The sequence below is a fragment of the Oryctolagus cuniculus genome, chromosome 7 (genome assembly GCF_964237555.1).
Source record: "Oryctolagus cuniculus chromosome 7, mOryCun1.1, whole genome shotgun sequence".
In the NCBI taxonomy this organism is placed as follows: Eukaryota; Metazoa; Chordata; class Mammalia; order Lagomorpha; family Leporidae; genus Oryctolagus; species Oryctolagus cuniculus.
In genome coordinates this window covers 32,919,270-32,939,485 of record NC_091438.1, presented here as the reverse complement: position 1 = coordinate 32,939,485, position 20,216 = coordinate 32,919,270, and the positions used below count along the sequence as shown (strand labels likewise).

At 51.0% G+C, this 20,216-nt stretch overlaps 1 protein-coding gene across 1 annotated transcript in view; it reads right to left on the bottom strand.

Moving 5' to 3' along the window:
• The window catches only part of ALDH9A1 (aldehyde dehydrogenase 9 family member A1), a 36,555-nt gene extending 16,995 nt beyond the window's left edge, over nt 1-19,560 (bottom strand). The window contains exons 1-3 of the mRNA XM_051858419.2: nt 19,301-19,560; nt 17,078-17,223; nt 182-311 (exon numbers count right to left, since the gene is read on the bottom strand). Coding sequence (XP_051714379.1) covers nt 182-311; nt 17,078-17,223; nt 19,301-19,487 — 463 coding nt within the window. The 5' untranslated portion in view covers nt 19,488-19,560. The remainder of the gene's footprint in view (nt 1-181; nt 312-17,077; nt 17,224-19,300) is intronic.
• Nucleotides 19,561-20,216: the final 656 nt, after the last annotated feature.

Sequence of the window (20,216 nt, the reverse complement as noted above, 5' to 3'; positions counted from 1 at the left end):
GGGTTCCCATGTGCAGCTGAGATAAGAAAAGAGAAAGCAGTCCCTGGGTCACTCACGTAGAAAGTGATGAACATGGGACTTTAGCCCCGGCCTGTCTTAATTCCCAGAGCGCTGCCCTTCACCACCTGGCCCCGCTCTCTGTCTCCTGCACGTGGTCTCAGAGGCCTGGGAGAGGACTTACCAGCCATGGATGCAGCCAAGCCTGCATAGTACTCCAAGCACTGCCAGGAGGTGTCTATGTCCCAGCGGGCCTCAAAGATGGACTTTCCGTTGTTGATGGTCTCCACGGTGGCAATTTCATCCTTTCTTTCCTTTTGGATAAAACAGGAGACTACATTTAGACATATTACAGGGGCCGGCGCTGTGGCACAGTGGGTTAAAGCCCTGGCCTGAAGTGCCAGCATCCCATATGGGCACTAGTTCTAGTCCCCCGCTGCTCCTCTTCCAATCTAGCTCTCTGCTATGACCTAGGAAAGCAGTACTTGATAGCCCAAGTCCTTGGGCTCCCTGTAGGAGACCTGGAAGAAGCTCCTGGCTTCAGATCGACTCAGCTCCGGCCGTTGCAGCCATCTGGGGAGTGAACAAGCAGATCTAAGTCCTCTCAGTCTCTACCTCCCTGTGTTAACTCTGTCTTTCAAATAAATAAGATTAAATTAAAAAGAGACATATTACAATGTCTTGATGGATGCAATGATCAACCAAAATGCATTACTTAATTTTTAAAAATAAAAACAGCTTGAGGCCGGCATTATGCCATACTGGGTTAAGCTGCCGCCTGCAATGCCAGCAACCCATATGGGCAACCAGTTTGAGTCTGGCTGCTCCACTTCTGATCCAACACCCTGCTAATACACCCGGTAAAGCAGCAGAAGATGGCCTAAGTCCTTGGACTCCTGCACCCCATGTGGGAGACTGGGAAGAAGCTCCTGGCTCCCAACTTCCACCTGGCTCAGCTTTGACTGTTGAGGCCATCTGGAGAGTGAACCAGTAGGATGGAAGATCTCTCTCTAACTCTGCCTTTCAAATAAATCTTTTTTAAAAAAGATTTATTTATTTATCTGAAAGGCAGAGAGAGGCAGAGGCAGAAGCAGAGAGAGAAAGAGAGGTCTTCCATCTGCTGGTTCATTCCCCAAATGGCCACAACGGCCAAAGCTGGTCCAATCCGAAGCCAGGAGCCAGGAGCTTCTTCCAGGTCTCCCACGTGGGTGCAGGAGTCCAAGGACCTGCCATCTTGTACTGCTTTCCCAGGCCATAACAGAGAACTGGATCGGAAGTTGAGCAGCAGGGACTCGAACTGGCGCCTGTATGGGATGCTGGCACTGTAGACAGCGGCTTTTACCCGCTACACCACAGCGTTGGCCCCTCAAATAAATCTTTAAAAACTAAAATGTATATATCTATATAAACATATATAGATATATAAAATATAAACATCTTTCACTTTAAATGAAAAGAAATAATCACTTTACATTTGGAAGAGAGACAAAAACCTACTACTAAACAACCTAGATTTCCTTTCAAGTAAATTAACCAATTTGAGAACACAGCCTCATTTCAACATCAGTTAGATCTTGAAAGAATGTTTTGAGAAATGACTGTTATAAGTATATGTGTATAAATATGTACATTCTGTTTGTGCATATACGGTAAGAGAGAACAGTTCTTTAGGAAATTATACACAACAGTCTAAGACACAATCAGCATGTACAAAATTATCACATCACTTTAATTTTCCCAAAGAAACACAGCATACTCTTTCCTAATACTTTCTGATGCACAACACTCATCAATGCTCTCTTCAAACATGGTTTCTAGTTCTGGCCCATATGGGATGTTGGCACTGCAGGCCAGGGCTTTAACCCACTGCGCCACAGCGCTGGCCCCCAGACTGTTTCCTTGTTTCTCTGTTTCCTTCCTTCCTTCAATATTTATTTTGTTTATTTGAAAGGTAGAATTACAGAGAGAGGGGGGCAAATAGAGAGATACAGATCTTCCATCCTTTGGTTCACTCCCCAGATGGTCTCAACAGCCAGGCCTGGGCCAGGCCAAACCAAGGAGACAGAAGCTTCCTCTGGTTCTCCCATGTGGGTGCAGGGGCCCAAGGATTTGAACCATCTTCTGCTGCTTACCCAGGTGCATCAGCAGAGAGCTGGATCGGATGTGGAGGAGCAGGGACTTGAACCAGCACCCATGTGGAATGCAGGCACTGCAGGCAGTGGTTTAACCGTAACACCACAGTGCTGGTCCCAGACTGTTTTGGGGCTCAGATTGATTTTACAGATGCATAGTTGTCTTCTTCCTCTTCCTCTTCCTCTTCAAAAAGGACAAAAAAATTTTTTATCACTTTAAAAATCAAAAGTACCAGTTGCTTATTACAGGAAGTTAGAAAATTCAGAAGAATGTATACCAAAATGTGACTCCTGGATGCCTCTGAGTAGGAGGACTGCATCGAGTTTTGATGAGAGTGTGTGTGTTAAGGCAAACACTGCGAAGAATCTGAGTGTTACCTCTCTTGTAAGAGTCATCTGTATGAGGGGATCTTCAAAAAGTTCAGTGTTGGTGCACTGTCACCTGCGATGCCGGCATCCCAAGTGAGCTCCAGTTTGAGTCCTGGCTGCTCCATTTCCAATCCAGCTCCGTGCTACTGCACCTAGGAACAGCGGAAGCTGGCCCAAATGCTTGGGCCCCTGCCATCCACATCAGAGATCTGATTGGAGCTCCTGGCTCCTGGATTTGGCCTGGGCCAGTCCTGGCTGTTTCGGCCATCTGGGGAGTGAACCAGCATGTGGAAGATCAATCTTTTTTTGTAGAAGGTTGACCTGTGGCGGTGAATAGGATGTTTGAGGTAAGAGCTTTCTGATCAAAACGTTAAGTTCTAGTTTGGCTTATATCAAACGATTATAGTAAAGTGAGAAAAGAAGGAAATTATAAATATGGAATTTTTTTTTTCTGACAGAGAGTGGACAGTGAGAGAGAGAGACAGAGAAAAGTCTTCCTTTTTGCCATTGGTTCACCTCCCAATGGCCGCCACTGATCCGATGGCAGGAGCCAGGTACTTATCCTGGTCTCCCATGGGGTGCAGGGCCCAAGGACTTGGGCCATCCTCCACTGCAACAAAAATATAACTCAAAGACTCAGAAGCTTTCCATATTGTGAGAAATGAGAAAACATGTTTGGGAGAGAACATGCGGCATGTGCTGAGTGATCCTTTGACACCTATGGGTCTTCAAGGCACTGTTCATCAACAGTGAAGAACTCTCTCTCTTCTTCTCTCCCTCTCTCACTGTAACTCTGCCTTCCACATAAATAAAGAACTCTTTTAAAAAACAAAGAAAGTTCATGGAAAGTATGCATTATGAAGAAAACCGCCGGCACCGCGGCTCACTAGGCTAATCCTCCGCCTTGCGGCGCTGGCACACCGGATTCTAGTCCTGGTCGGGGCGCCGGATTCTGTCCTGGTTGCCCCTCTTCCAGGCCAGCTCTCTGCTGTGGCCCGGGAGTGCAGTGGAGGATGGCCCAAGTGCTTGGGCCCTGCACCCCATGGGAGACCAGTATAAGTACTGGGCTCCTGCCGTCGGATCAGTGTGGTGCGCCGGCCGCGGCGGCCATTGGAGGGTGAACCAACGGCAAAGGAAGACCTTTCTATCTGTCTCTCTCACTGTCCACTCTGCCTGTCAGAAAATAAAAATAAATAAAAATAAAAAGAACCATGCCTGGATTTCAAAATATTTTTGCACCAAAATAAACTTACGTGTTCATTTTTTTCTACCAGCATTTGAAATATCCTCATAAATACCTTCATATATGCGTATGTAAGAGAGAGAGAGAGAGATTTGAAGCTTTGGATCAGAGAAAAAAATGGCTTATTGCTTACAGCACAGGGCAGCAGCCAAATCAGTGTCCTAGCACGCTAGTTTTCCAAACCCAGTCTCCACAAGGTGATGTGAGAGCCACGTTACCTGTGCATGCAGTAGGTTGCTCTGTGGCTGGAGCCATCACAGGCCTGGTCTCACCAGTTTCCCTCTCCCAAGGATCACTGCCGGAGCTCCCGGATTGATATCTAGTGTTTGAAACACTATTGTTTCACGTATTTTCTCTGGGGTTTTCTTCATTTAAGAAGGGAAAATAAATCTGATTCCTGTTGCTCCATGTTAGTTGGAAGCCCCTAGGTGCCTAGAGGAACTGAACATTTATCTTCACTTTTCTACATGTTTATTAGTCACACATTCCCATTTTTACTGTGAGCCCTTTGGTATTTTTACAAGATTATAAAGATCTTATCTGTGGGGCTCGATCATTTTCCAGTTGGTAACTGTCATTTGGCTTACGAGGAAAGGGAAGGAAATGGGTACTTAGCCTAGCCTGTAGGACCCTGGAGTCCTGGGTCCAGTTCCTGGCTCTGGCTCCTGACTGTAGCTTCTCATCAGTGCAGACACTGGGAGACAGTGATGATGGCTCAAGTAATTGTGCTTCTGCTGTCTATGTGGAGTATTCCTGACTCCTGGCTTCAACACCAACCCAGCCCCACTCGTTACGGTCATCTGGGGAGTGAACCAGTCTGTGGGAGTTCTGAAGAAAGACAGAAAGACAGACAGACAGACAGACAGAAAGAAAGAAAGAACGAACGAAAGAAAGAAAGAACGAACGAAAGAAAGACAGAAAGAAGGAAAGAAGGAAGGAAAGAAGGAAAGAAAAAGAAAGAAAGAAAGAAAGAAAGAAAGAAAGAAAGAAAGAAAGAAAGAAAGAAAGAAAGAAAGAAAGAAAGAAAGAAAGAAGAAAGACAAACAGAGGCAAGATCATTTAAAGCGATGACAGCACTGCACTGTTTAAAGAAAGAAAACATTATGTATATGGATTACCTGCTGGCTTCCGGGCCTGGCCGAGGTCAGTTTGCCTTGTCGGGTGCCATCAAAGTGATGCCTCTACAGGTACAGCATGTTTGACTATGCTGCTCCCCCGGGTAGATTGCCAGTGCAGCTTTTGAGACTGGCTGCCAGGCCCCTATTTCTTCAGGCTCATCTTCCCTCTCTATACACTGTGCCCCTCGCTGTCCTGCCCTACTGGCCTCCCTCGGCCCTGTGTACACTGCCCCCCCACATACTTGTGCATGTGCTGTAATACTCTCTCGGCCCTGTGTACACTGTCCCCCCACATACTGTGCACGTGCTGTAATACTCTCTCAGCCCTGTGTACACTGTCCCCCCCACACATACTGTGCATGTGCTGTAATGCTCTCTCGGCCCTGTGTACACTGTCCCCCCACATACTTGTGCACGTGCTGTAATGCTCTCTCGGCCCTGTGTACACTGTCCCCCCACATACTGTGCACGTGCTGTAATGCTCTCTTGGCCCTGTGTACACTGCCCCCCCACATACCGTGCACGTGCTGTAATACTCTCTCGGCCCTGTGTACACTGCCCCCCCACATACCGTGCACGTGCTGTAATGCTCTCTCGGCCCTGTGTACACTGTCCCCTCCCCCCATACTGTGCACGAGCTGTAATGCTCTCTCGGCCCTGTGTACACTGCCCCCCCCCCACATAATTGTGCCCGTGCTGTAATGCTCTCTCGGCCCTGTGTACACTGTCCCCTCCCCACATACTGTGCACGTGCTGTAATGCTCTCTCGGCCCTGTGTACACTGCCCCCCCCACACACATAATTGTGCCCATGCTGTAATGCTCTCTCGGCCCTGTGTACACTGTCCCCCCACATACTGTGCATGTGCTGTAATGCTCTCTCGGCCCTGTGTACACTGTCCCCCCACATACTGTGCACGTGCTGTAATGCTCTCTCGGCCCTGTGTACACTGCCCCCCCACATACTTGTGCACGTGCTGTAATGCTCTCTCGGCCCTGTGTACACTGTCCCCTCCCCACATACTGTGCACGTGCTGTAATGCTCTCGGCCCTGTGTACACTGCCCCCCCCACATACTTGTGCACGTGCTGTAATGCTCTCGGCCCTGTGTACACTGTCCCCCCACATACTGTGCACGTGCTATAATGCTCTCTCGGCCCTGTGTACACTGCCCCCCCCCACATACTGTGCACGTGCTGTAATGCTCTCTCGGCCCTGTGTACACTGCCCCCCCCACATACTGTGCACGTGCTGTAATGCTCTCTCGGCCCTGTGTACACTGTCCCCCCACATACTGTGCACGTGCTGTAATGCTCTCTCGGCCCTGTGTACACTGCCCCCCCACATACTGTGCACGTGCTGTAATGCTCTCTCGGCCCTGTATACACTCTCCCCCCACATACTTGTGCACGTGCTGTAATGCTCTCTCGGCCCTGTGTACACTGCCCCCCCCCCACATACTGTGCACGTGCTGTAATGCTCTCTCAGCCCTGTATACACTCTCCCCCCACATACTTGTGCACGTGCTGTAATGCTCTCGGCCCTGTGTACACTGTCCCTCCACATACTTGTGCACGTGCTGTAATGCTCTCTCGGCCCTGTGTACACTGCCCCCCCCCACATACTTGTGCACGTGCTGTAATGCTCTCTCGGCCCTGTATACACTCTCCCCCCACATACTTGTGCACGTGCTGTAATGCTCTCTCGGCCCTGTGTACACTGCCCCCCCCCACATACTGTGCACGTGCTGTAATGCTCTCTCGGCCCTGTGTACACTGTCCCCCCACATACTGTGCACGTGCTGTAATGCTCTCTCGGCCCTGTGTACACTGTCCCCCCACATACTGTGCACGTGCTGTAATGCTCTCTCGGCCCTGTGTACACTGTCCCCCCACATACTTGTGCACGTGCTGTAATGCTCTCTCGGCCCTGTGTACACTGTCCCCCCCCACATACTGTGCACGTGCTGTAATGCTCTCTCGGCCCTGTGTACACTGTCCCCCCACATACTGTGCACGTGCTGTAATGCTCTCTCGGCCCTGTGTACACTGCCCCCCCCCACATACTGTGCACGTGCTGTAATGCTCTCTCGGCCCTGTGTACACTGCCCCCCCACATACTTGTGCACGTGCTGTAATGCTCTCTCGGCCCTGTGTACACTGTCCCCCCACATACTTGTGCACGTGCTGTAATGCTCTCGGCCTTGTATACACTCTCCCCCCACATACTTGTGCACGTGCTGTAATGCTCTCGGCCCTGTGTACACTGTCCCCCCACATACTGTGCACGTGCTGTAATGCTCTCTCAGCCCTGTATACACTCTCCCCCCACATACTGTGCACGTGCTGTAATGCTCTCGGCCCTGTGTACACTGCCCCCCCACATACTGTGCACGTGCTGTAATGCTCTCTCGGCCCTGTGTACACTGCCCTCTCCCCACATACTGTGCACGTGCTGTAATGCTCTCTCGGCCCTGTGTACACTGTCCCCCCACATACTGTGCACGTGCTGTAATGCTCTCTCGGCCCTGTGTACACTGTCCCCCCACATACTGTGCATGTGCTGTAATGCTCTCTCGGCCCTGTGTACACTGTCCCCCCACATACTGTGCATGTGCTGTAATGCTCTCTCGGCCCTGTGTACACTGTCCCCCTCATACTTGTGCACGTGCTGTAATACTCTCTCGGCCCTGTGTACACTGTCCCCCCTCATACTTGTGCACGTGCTGTAATGCTCTCTCGGCCCTGTGTACACTGCCCCCCCCACATACTTGTGCACGTGCTGTAATGCTCTCTCGGCCCTGTATACACTGTCCCCCCACATACTTGTGCACGTGCTGTAATGCTCTCTCGGCCCTGTGTACACTGCCCCCCCACATACTGTGCACGTGCTGTAATGCTCTCTCGGCCCGGTGTACACTGCCCCCCCCCACATACTGTGCACGTGCTGTAATGCTCTCTCGGCCCTGTGTACACTGTCCCCCCACATACTGTGCATGTGCTGTAATGCTCTCTCGGCCCTGTGTACACTGTCCCCCCACATACTGTGCATGTGCTGTAATGCTCTCTCGGCCCTGTGTACACTGTCCCCCCACATACTGTGCACGTGCTGTAATGCTCTCGGCCTTGTATACACTCTCCCCCCACATACTTGTGCACGTGCTGTAATGCTCTCGGCCCTGTGTACACTGTCCCCCCACATACTGTGCACGTGCTGTAATGCTCTCTCAGCCCTGAATACACTCTCCCCCCACATACTGTGCACGTGCTGTAATGCTCTCGGCCCTGTGTACACTGCCCCCCCACATACTGTGCATGTGCTGTAATGCTCTCTCGGCCCTGTGTACACTGTCCCCCCACATACAGTGCATGTGCTGTAATACTCTCTCGGCCCTGTGTACACTGCCCCCTCCCCACATACTGTGCATGTGCTGTAATGCTCTCTCGGCCCTGTGTACACTGTCCCCCCACATACTGTGCACGTGCTGTAATGCTCTCTCGGCCCTGTGTACTCTGTCCCCCCACATACTGTGCATGTGCTGTAATGCTCTCTCGGCCCTGTGTACACTGCCCCCCCCACATACTGTGCACGTGCTGTAATGCTCTCTCGGCCCTGTGTACACTGCCCCCCCCACATACTTGTGCACGTGCTGTAATGCTCTCTCAGCCCTGTGTACACTGTCCCCCCACATACTGTGCACGTGCTGTAATGCTCTCTCGGCCCTGTGTACACTGTCCCCCCACATACTTGTGCACGTGCTGTAATGCTCTCTCGGCCCTGTGTACACTGTCCCCCCACATACTTGTGCACGTGCTGTAATACTCTCTCGGCCCTGTGTACACTGTCCCCCCACATACTTGTGCACGTGCTGTAATGCTCTCTCGGCCCTGTGTACACTGTCCCTCCACATACTTGTGCACGTGCTGTAATGCTCTCTCGGCCCTGTGTACACTGCCCCCCCCACATACTTGTGCATGTGCTGTAATGCTCTCTCGGCCCTGTGTACACTGCCCCCTCCCCACATACTGTGCACGTGCTGTAATGCTCTCTCAGCCCTGTGTACACTGTCCCCCCACATACTTGTGCACGTGCTGTAATGCTCTCTCGGCCCTGTGTACACTGCCCCCCCACATACTGTGCATGTGCTGTAATGCTCTCTCGGCCCTGTGTACACTGTCCCCCCACATACTGTGCACGTGCTGTAATGCTCTCTCGGCCCTGTATACACTCTCCCCCCACATACTTGTGCACGTGCTGTAATGCTCTCTCGGCCCTGTGTACACTGCCCCCCCCCACATACTTGTGCACGTGCTGTAATGCTCTCTCGGCCCTGTGTACACTGTCCCCCCACATACTTGTGCACGTGCTGTAATGCTCTCTCGGCCCTGTATACACTCTCCCCCCACATACTTGTGCACGTGCTGTAATGCTCTTTCAGCCCTGTATACACTCTCCCCCCACATACTTGTGCACGTGCTGTAATGCTCTCGGCCCTGTGTACACTGTCCCTCCACATACTTGTGCACGTGCTGTAATGCTCTCTCGGCCCTGTGTACACTGCCCCCCCCACATACTTGTGCACGTGCTGTAATGCTCTCTCGGCCCTGTATACACTGCCCCCCCCACATACTTGTGCACGTGCTGTAATGCTCTCTCGGCCCTGTGTACACTGCCCTCCCCCACATACTGTGCACGTGCTGTAATGCTCTCTCGGCCCTGTGTACACTGCCCCCCCCCACATACTTGTGCACGTGCTGTAATGCTCTCTCGGCCCTGTGTACACTGCCCCCCCCACATACTGTGCACGTGCTGTAATGCTCTCTCGGCCCTGTGTACACTGCCCCCCCCACATACTGTGCACGTGCTGTAATGCTCTCTCGGCCCTGTGTACACTGTCCCCCCACATACTTGTGCACGTGCTGTAATACTCTCTCGGCCCTGTGTACACTGTCCCCCCACATACTTGTGCACGTGCTGTAATGCTCTCTCGGCCCTGTGTACACTGTCCCTCCACATACTTGTGCACGTGCTGTAATGCTCTCTCGGCCCTGTGTACACTGCCCCCCCCACATACTTGTGCACGTGCTGTAATGCTCTCTCGGCCCTGTATACACTGTCCCCCCACATACTTGTGCACGTGCTGTAATGCTCTCTCGGCCCTGTGTACACTGCCCCCCCCCACATACTGTGCACGTGCTGTAATGCTCTCTCGGCCCGGTGTACACTGCCCCCCCCCACATACTGTGCACGTGCTGTAATGCTCTCTCAGCCCTGTGTACACTGCCCCCTCCCCACATACTGTGCACGTTTGTAATGCTCTCTCGGCCCTGTGTACACTGTCCCCCCACATACTGTGCACGTGCTGTAATGCTCTCTCGGCCCTGTGTACACTGTCCCCCCACATACTGTGCATGTGCTGTAATGCTCTCTCGGCCCTGTGTACACTGTCCCCCCACATACTTGTGCACGTGCTGTAATGCTCTCGGCCTTGTATACACTCTCCCCCCACATACTTGTGCACGTGCTGTAATGCTCTCGGCCCTGTGTACACTGCCCCCCCACATACTGTGCACGTGCTGTAATGCTCTCTCAGCCCTGAATACACTCTCCCCCCACATACTGTGCACGTGCTGTAATGCTCTCGGCCCTGTGTACACTGCCCCCCCACATACTGTGCACGTGCTGTAATGCTCTCTCGGCCCTGTGTACACTGCCCCCCCACATACTGTGCATGTGCTGTAATGCTCTCTCGGCCCTGTGTACACTGTCCCCCCACATACTTGTGCACGTGCTGTAATACTCTCTCGGCCCTGTGTACACTGTCCCCCCACATACTGTGCATGTGCTGTAATACTCTCTCGGCCCTGTGTACACTGCCCCCCCACATACTGTGCACGTGCTGTAATGCTCTCTCGGCCCTGTGTACACTGCCCCCTCCCCACATACTGTGCATGTGCTGTAATGCTCTCTCGGCCCTGTGTACACTGTCCCCCCACATACCTGTGCACGTGCTGTAATGCTCTCTCGGCCCTGTGTACACTGTCCCCCCACATACTGTGCATGTGCTGTAATGCTCTCTCGGCCCTGTGTACACTGTCCCCCCACATACTGTGCATGTGCTGTAATACTCTCTCAGCCCTGTGTACACTGTCCCCCCCACACATACTGTGCACGTGCTGTAATGCTCTCTCGGCCCTGTGTACACTGTCCCCACCCACATACTGTGCACGTGCTGTAATGCTCTCTCGGCCCTGTGTACACTGTCCCCACCCACATACTGTGCATGTGCTGTAATGCTCTCTCGGCCCTGTGTACACTGTCCCCCCACATACTGTGCACGTGCTGTAATGCTCTCTCGGCCCTGTGTACACTGTCCCCCCACATACTGTGCACGTTTGTAATGCTCTCTCGGCCCTGTGTACACTGTCCCCCCACATACTGTGCACGTGCTGTAATGCTCTCTCGGCCCTGTGTACACTGTCCCCCCACATACTGTGCATGTGCTGTAATGCTCTCTCGGCCCTGTGTACACTGTCCCCCCACATACTTGTGCACGTGCTGTAATGCTCTCTCGGCCCTGTATACACTGCCCCCTCCCCACATACTGTGCACGTGCTGTCATGCTGAGCTTTCGGCAGTTGCTTTCTCTTGCCTCTTGTGCTCATGACTTTCAATACTTTAGGGGTTGTAGTTCACCCCTGCTTTCTCCTTTCTTTCCTTCTGTGCAAGGTACGTTTCGTATATAATGGTGTTTGGTTGTCTAAAGGATCTTGAGATGCAGTATTTTATCTATTTGACAAATGAGAAAGGAAACTCAGGAAGGTGAAGCAGCTCATCTAAGGTCCTGTAGCTGGTAAGTGTAAGAGCTACGCTGTTGGGTTTTGAAGCTTGTGGCTTTTTCCCTCGCTCAGGAGCTCAAGGCTTGCCAGTGTTTCAATGGCTGTAGACACTGGGGCCTGCTTAGGAGTCTGAGATCAAACAGAGAGATGAAGGGTCTGCCCTTTGCTCCTTATCTCTCATCGCAGCAGACACGTGGTCAAGTCATGCTGTGTAACAGGGTGGCTTTACATATATTTATTTATTTATTTGAAAGTCAAAATTACAGAGGAGAGGCAGAAAGAGAGACAGAGAGATCTTCCATCTACTGGTTCACTCTCCAAATGGCCACAACGGGCAGGAATGGACCAGGACAAAACCAGGAGCTTCCTTGGGGTCTCCCACCTGGGTGCAGGGGCCCAAGGACTTGGGCCGTCCTCCACTGCTTTCCCAGGCATATTAACAGGGAGCTGGATCAGAAGTGGAGCAGCCGGGACTTGAACTGGTGCCCAAATGGGATGCCAGCATTGCAGGTGGTGGCCTTACCTGCTATACCACACTGCCGCCCCCAACAGGGTGGTATAAAAGAGGAACAAGGTTGAATACAAAACAAGTATTTCACAAGATATACTTAAACAAATTATTTTTTAAAATTTCATATGAAAGACTGACACACAGTGAGAGGGAGAGAAGGGCAGAACAGGAGGACACATGGCGTAGAAAACTCCTGTCTGCTGGTTCACTTCCCCAATACCTACAATGACTGGGGCTGGGCCGGGCCAAAGCTGGAAGCTAGAACTCCATTCAGGCCTCCCACGTGGGTGCAGGAACCCAACTGCTTGAGCCATCAGCTGTTGCCTACAAGGATGCGAATTACCAGGAAGCTGGACTTGGAGCAGAGCTGAGACTTGAACCAGGCACTCTGATATTGGGTGCAGGGGGTCCCAACCCATGGCTTAGGCGTGAGGCCAGATAGCCACCTCTGCAAGATCTGCTTGTGGCAGTATGTTGTTATGTGGCCTGCTGTATTTATGGTTGCTCTGGCAGTAACTGAAGGAGAAAATTAATGCTGTTTTTCCCTTTTCCCTCGGCCATTTTTACTTCAGGAGAAGAGAGGAATCCCATTTTTCCCCCTATAATTTTTGTCAAGGCCAGTTTTTGAGAATCCTTATGTGGCTAAGGAGAAGATCTCATAATCTTCAGCAAGTAACGTTTTCTGTAAGAGTGGAAAATGATAGATTAAGTCAGGAACATTTTCCCAAGACCAGCTAGTAAACTGAAAATTTTCTGATAATTGGAACCTTGAATATTTCCCAGCTGTTTGCCTATGCATGATTTAAAAAAGAAAATTTCAAGAGCAAACCGTTCTCTTGGTGAATCCTGCAGGACTGAGCAGTGATGGTCACAGGTGGCGACTTGCTGCCTGCTCACTCTTAGCTGCTGTGGCAGCAGACCACAGAGTCAGCTTTGTGTCTCTGTGTGCTGGGAACGCGCCGTCCTGACTCAGCACTGCTTCCGGCTCATTAGTGAGTTAGCGCTTGCTTCCTTTCTGGGGCCTACTTTCCCTCTTGCATTCTCAAAACACAATTGAAGCTACTCATGGTTGATTTCCTGTACCTCTGAAAAACTGTTTGTTGTTAATCACACTCAACGGGTTTAAGAGTGCGGAATAATTTACGCCTGGTTTAAAATTCCATGTGTGCCATCCTCCTAGGTACTTTCTTTCTGTTATCCATATATTGGCAAGCAAGTTAATTGTTTAAAGGTTGTGTTAGTGAATATCACGTCGGAAACAGAAGGTGAATTACTGGTTTAAAAGAGAAGTTTACAGACGTTGTGGTGCAGTGGCTTAAGCAGGCTCTTGGGGTGCCCACATCCTGTACTGGAGTGCCTGGGTTCAAGTCCTGGCTCCTGTATTTCCCATACAACTTCCTGCTGATGCAGCCGGGAGGCAGTGGATGATGGCCCAAGTGCGTGAGTCTCCGCCACCCACGGGGGAGACCTGGATCTAGCTCCAGGTTCCTGACTTGGGCCTGGTCCAGTCCTGGCTGTTGCAGGCATTTGGGAAGTAAACCAGCAGGTGGACAATCCATCTGCTCCTCCCCTCTCCCTCTCTCCTTCCACCTTCTAAATGAATGAATAAGTTAATAAATAAATCTTTAACACAGACATTGCTAACTCAGTTGACCTCCCTTTAGAAGTGAGTAGTTGAAAGCAGAGACTGGATGGATCAGTACTTTTTCCTCTTTTTTTAAAAAATATTTTATTTATTTGAAAGAGTTAGAGAAAGAGGCAGAGACAGAGAGAGAGGTCTTCCATCCGCTGGTTCACTCCCCAGATGCCCACAATGGTGCCATCCGATCTGAAGCCAGGAGCCAGGCGCTTCTTCCAGGTCTCCCACATAGGTGCAGGGGCCCAAGGACTTGCACCATTCTCCACTGCTTTCCCAGGCCATAGCAGAGGGCTGGATCAGAAGTAGAGCAGCTGGGACTCGAGCCAGCGCCCATATGGGATGCTGGCGCTTCAGGCCACGGCTTTAACCTGCTGCACCAAAGCACTGGCCCAGTACTTTTTCCTCTTAAATGTGGAATGAATGTGGAATGAAGAACTCAGAGCACTTTGTGCCTTTGGTCTTTAAAGAAATACAGCATGTCCAGACCTCACTATCAGACTGTCCTTTCCTGTATTTCATGTTGATTTTCACATTCCTTTTCTGAGACTTGTATTGCAGCTAAATGCTGAAGTTAGTTTCTGTTCCATTTCATTTTGCTTTTAGTCAGCTTTCCTGCTTATCAGTTCTTTTTCTTTTTTTAAAGATTTATTTATTTATTTGAAAGTCAGAGTTACACAGAGAGAGGAGAGGCAGCGCAAGACAGGTCTTCCATCCGCTGGTTCACTCTTCAACTGGCCGCAACGGCCAGAGCTGCGCCAATCCGAAGCCAGGAGCCAGGAGCTTCTTCCGGGTCTCCCACAGGGGTGCAGGGGCCCAAGGACTTGAGCTATCTTCTACTGCTTTCCCAGGCCATAGCAGAGAGCTGGATCAGAAGAGGAGCAGCCGGGACTAGAACCAGCGTCCATATGGGGTGCCAGTGCTTCAAGCCAGGGCGTTAACCCACTGTGCCACAGCGCCAGCCTGCTGCTTATCAGTTCCAACAAGAGAACACTCATGCTTATCAACTGATTGATTCACCCTTTGTGTATGTTCTGTTTATTTTAAATTGGATTCATAATAGCAATTCTCTTTCTTCTTTTTTTTCCCTTGGACAACAAAAGCTGGTTTCCTGCTCTGGATTAGAAGTCTCTTCTGGTGGCAACAGGGTCTGGGGAGGGCAGGGGAGACTCCTTCAGGCTGGTGCTGGGTGCTTGGCACCATGGAGACACACTTTGTGTGCGTGAACCCACTGATCACCTGCTGTGGGCCAGGCCCCCACTGAAGTCCAAGGTGCAGGGCAGGGAAGTGGGGGCTGGGGTGAGGCTGGCATCCTTAGGCAGGTTTCCCATGGGAGGAGGAGGAGGAGGAGGTGGAGGCAGCCCCCCTTTTCCTCGGCAGGGGCCTTTTGCGGCACCAGCTTCTTGGCAGGCTGGTGCTGGATCTCATCACCATGTTTGTGTTCTGTCCGTCCTCCAGGTCATTTTTTCAGGGCTTTGTCATTCATTCCACATTGATTGCTAAGAGAAAGACTATTGATCCATCCAGTCCCTGCCTGCAGGAACTCCCTTCGAAAGGGGGGTGTCAGGAAAGCCTAGGTAAATATTGCCATTTCTGAATAGGCCAAGGCCCTTCAGAAAGGATGAATGAAGTGCCTCTGCTCCTACAGGGTCTAAATACAGCACTCTTTTCTTTTTTCTTTAAAGATTTAATGTAGAGGTTGGCGCTGTGGTGTAGCAGGTAAAGCCACCACTGCAGTGCCGGCATCCCATATGGGCACCAGTTCGAGACCCGGCTGCTCTACTTGCAATCCAGCTCTCTGCTATGGCCTGGGAAAGCAGTAGAAGATGGCCCAAGTCCTTGGGCCCCTGCACCCATGTGGGAGACCCAAAAGAAGATCCTGGTTCCTGGCTTCAGATTGGCTTAGCTCCAGCCATTGCAGTCATCTGGGGAGTGAACCTGTGGATGGAAGACCCCTTTCTTTCTCTCTATCTGCCTCTCCTCTTTCTGTGTATCTGTGACTTTCAAGTAAAATAAATAAATCTTTTAAAAAAGATTTAATTTATATGAAAGGCAGAGTGCAAAGAGAAAGAGAGGTAGAGAAAGAGATCTTCCATTCACTGGTTCACTCACCAAATGGTCTCAACAGCCAGGAGCCTGAAACTCCATCTGAATCCCCCACATGGGATGGCAGGGACCCAAGTACTTAGGTCATCATCACTGCCCTTCTCAGGTGCGTTAGCAGGGAGCTAGGTGGGGAGTGGAGCAGCCAGGACTATAACCTGCTATCTAGTATGGGGTGCCAGAGTCGCAAGTGGTGGCTTAACCCTTTGAGCCATAACACCAGTACCCCCCCACCCACCTTTTTAAAAGAGAGTCACTGCTGCATGGTGTGTGCCTTCCTGGAGACAGTAACATCGCCACCTTATCTTGGGCCCAGTTGTGCTCTGAGGCGCTGCTGCTGTCTTGCTGTCCTGCGCCTAGAACTTGTGTTGCCTGGACCATGATCAGGCATGCTTCTATTTCTCAGGTGTCCCAGTCTTTTCTCTTTAGGTCAAAAAGAGGCACTACTGGGGCTGGTGCTGTGGCACAGCGGATTAAAGCCCTGGCCTGAAGTGCCGGCATCCCATATAGGCACCAGCTCAAGTCCCAGCAGCTCCTCTTCCAATCTAGCTCTCTGCTATGGCCTGGGATAGCAGTAAAAGATGGCCCAAGTCCTTGGGCCCCTGCACCCATGTGGGAGACCTGGAAGAAGCTCCTGGCTCCTGGCTTTGGATCGGCACAGCTACAGCCATTGCGGCCATCTGGGGAGTGAACCAGTGGATGGAAGACCTCTCTTTCTCTGTCTCTACCTCTCTCTGTAACTCTTTCAAATAAATAAAATAAATCTTTTAAAAAGAAACAATCTGAAAAAGAAAGGCTGACTTAAGTGTCATTGGAAGAAAAGGTAAAAATAAAACAAGTACAGGTCCATGGTTTAAGGACAATAGGAGACAAGCCACACAGAGCTCATTATATTGCAAAGCAAAGCAAGCCTAACCTGCCAAGGGAGATGGCCAGGAGCCAAGATCTGGATGGGAATCACTGAATGAAAGCTTGTTTATAGACCAAGGTGAGCATGTGGAAATGATTTTCTGTTTCATAAAATCAGTGTAACCTTGCGTTGCACCAAAGTCTAACTGCAAATCGCCACGCAGAGCCCTCAAAGCACTGCAGGAAGAAGAGCCTTCTGGAAGGAACAAATCAGCACATACCCTCATTATCCTGGCAGCCTCCAAAAGGATTCGGCAGCGCTCCATGCCAGATTTTTTACTCCATATTTTAAAGGCAGCCTTTGCATTTTCCACAGCCAAATTTACTTCCTTTTCTCCAGAGCACGTGAAAGTCGCTATCACTCGGCCTATAAAGAGGGAAAGTCAGTTTTCTCTCCAGCTGTTAGCACACATTTAAAGTAAAATGTTGTGGGCAGGGGTCTGGCCTGGGGTTGTGATGAGCGGCTGGGCTGATACCTGCCCTCCAACTCCTGATTCTAGCTCCCTGCTAATGCACACCCCGGGAAGCAGAGCAGTCATGACTCAAGTAGCTGGGTCCCTACCACCCACATGGGAGGCCTGTATCAGTTCCTGGTTCCTGGCTCCCACTGGGCCCAGCCCCTCTGTTGTGGATATTTGGGAAGTACACCAGAAGATGGAAGCTCTCTCTCTGCATCTCAAATAACTTTTTTAAAACTAACTTTAATACATAAATAAAATACTATGTATCAACATTCTAGGAAGCTCATCCTGTTTTCAAATATGGCCTCACTTAGGGACTACTTGTACACCTGCCATTTCTCAACTGTGTTTGCAGGCACTGGACCCCTTTAGGAGTCTGATCAAACCTTTTCTCTTATAAAATACAAAATGAATGGTGGGAGATTGTTCAAATACTGGCTTTCTGTGAAGACATAATTAGGTCAAATTTACACTATTTATAGCACAGTATCAATAAAATTCTCCATTCGGGCAGTTTTAGTAATTACTACTTTAAAAAAAATCCGAGAAGAGTTGCAGGCCCTTTTCAGAAAAATGTATTTAACCTCATCAGAGAACCAGCGCGATCGTGTTCCCTGTCCCACACTCAGCACGGATTTTGGGCTAAGAACCCTGCCCTGCCCTACTCTGCGGCTGAGTTTACTACTAGTTATATCTATAAATCATTCTGCAACACCCTTAAGATAGCTCAAGACTCTCCGGAGTCCTGCAAAAACAAAGTCGAAGGTAATCAATCTGGTGGGTTAGGAACCGTTTGAAATCCCTTGTCTGTGGTGCAGGTTATATCACATTACTGATTCCTGATGAATTATTCAGTTGATATACAGTAACACCAGGAAAAGATATCCCAAAATGCAAGAAAGTTGTTTTCTCTACTAGAAAATTGAGTTTCTTTTTTTCTTATTCCAACTGTTATTCCCTATCCATGTCCTAGGGCAGAACATGAAAAGATCAGATTTTCCCAGACCCATATCCTAAGGATTGGAACAGACCCCACCAACAAGGATTTTCAAAGTATGCCAATTCAGCAGTTTCTTTTCACAAGAACTCCTGCACTCTGCTTTTTGCACAGACACTTCACCGATGCAATTTCTGTTACAAACTTGAACGGCCAGTCCCAGTCTGTAAAGGCAGTGACTGAAGATCACACACACATACACACACTGCAAGTAATTCAGAAAGAGCAACTTCATAGGGACAGGAAAGGGGCAGCTGCTATGACCCCCGGGGCCCCTGTCGGTCAGTGCTGACAAGACACTGTTCAGGGCTGGGTGCAGCCAGTGGGTCCCAAGTTCTCCCCGGCTGTTGCAATCCAATTTTACTGCTCTGGTCACGTGGCCTTCTTGTTCACACAAAACACTACACCTTCCTCCCTAAAATACTCCATAACACCCAGCAAACCAAAAAAGCTTCTTTCTTGCCTAGTGATCTTCGAGGTCCCAGAGCCAATCCAGTGCCTGGCAGACCTTAAATGGTCTCACTACAGAAAAAAAAAAAAAAGTAGGTTAAAGCAGCGGGTATGTGATTTAGTCTGACTAGGGTGGTCATGCAGTATAGTGTGTCCACAGATCCATACACTGCGCTGTGCACCTTACATATACACAACTTGCATTTGTCCACTGCAGCATAATGACCCAGGGAGAGAAGCACTAGAGGCAGGAGGGTGGTCTTCCTCTAGCAATCCCGATTCATGCACACACTGCTTTAACCCTGGAGGACGGCGAGCAGGGCCTGACCTGTGCAGACTGGAGTCTCCGTGCCCCTCGACACCCAGCCCTAGGCACGCAGCTCAAGACCTTACCCGGCAGCGGAACCGGGTGGGACTCTGCTCGGGCCTGTCCCACGACCCCGAGCTGCCGGGGCCGGGGCTCCCGTTACCCTCCCTCTGCAGCGCACACGGCTGCGCCCCGCGCCGTTGCCCACCGCCCCACGCCGTCCCCTTACCCGTGGCCGGCTCGAACGCCTTTTCCGTGCCCGACGAGTCCGCCGGCTCCACGCGGGCCCCGCCGCGGTAATTGAGCGGCTGCGACACGACGAAGGTACCAGTGCTCATGGCGGCGGCGACAGGAGCCAGCCGAAGAGTGCTGCTGAGAAGAGGAGAGAGAGCTGCCCAGCCGGCTCGGGGGAACATGGAGGGTGGGCGAGACCGAACGAAGAACCCGGGGCGCGAGAGCGGGCGAGGGGCGGGGCCGGAGGGGCGGGGCCTAGGAGAACGGAGCGGGCGGGGGCGGGGACAGAGCGGACGGGGGCGGGACCTCGGGCACTTCCGGGACGGTGGTCGCTCCTCCGCCCCGTGGCGCTGTTCCTCCCACGCACGCGCACAGAGCCTCCCGGGGCAGGAGATGGAGACGGGACTCCCTGCTGCCGATCAGTACGTGGCTGGTACTTCCCAGACGCTGTCGGGTGCGTCGTTTCATGCGCACATCCTGGGACCCCGCGCTTAACTTCACTCTCAGGCCTCCGTTTCTTTTTCTATATAATAACAGTCTTTGAAAGGTTGCTGCAGGATCAAGGAGGTGTATCGTATTGTGATGTTGAACGGCTTTTTACATTGTCAAAGAGCAGTGAAAGCGGTATTCAGGACAGTTATTCCAACAGAAGCCTAACACCTGATACAAAGAGCCAGAGGCCACATGAACAGGTGTGGGCAGAAAGACAAACACCGCATGTTCTCTCAAACAGGAACGTCTGTAAATAGATCTAAACCTGAACTGATGATTGCTAGAGGCGGGGGGGGGGGGGGGGGGGAGGGTTTTATCATAAAACACCAGGGAGAGAAGTGCTAGGTTCTAATGTTGGTGAGCACCGTGGAGCCCCTGCAGTTCACTGTGAAACATTCCACGCTGCTGTAAGTGCTACA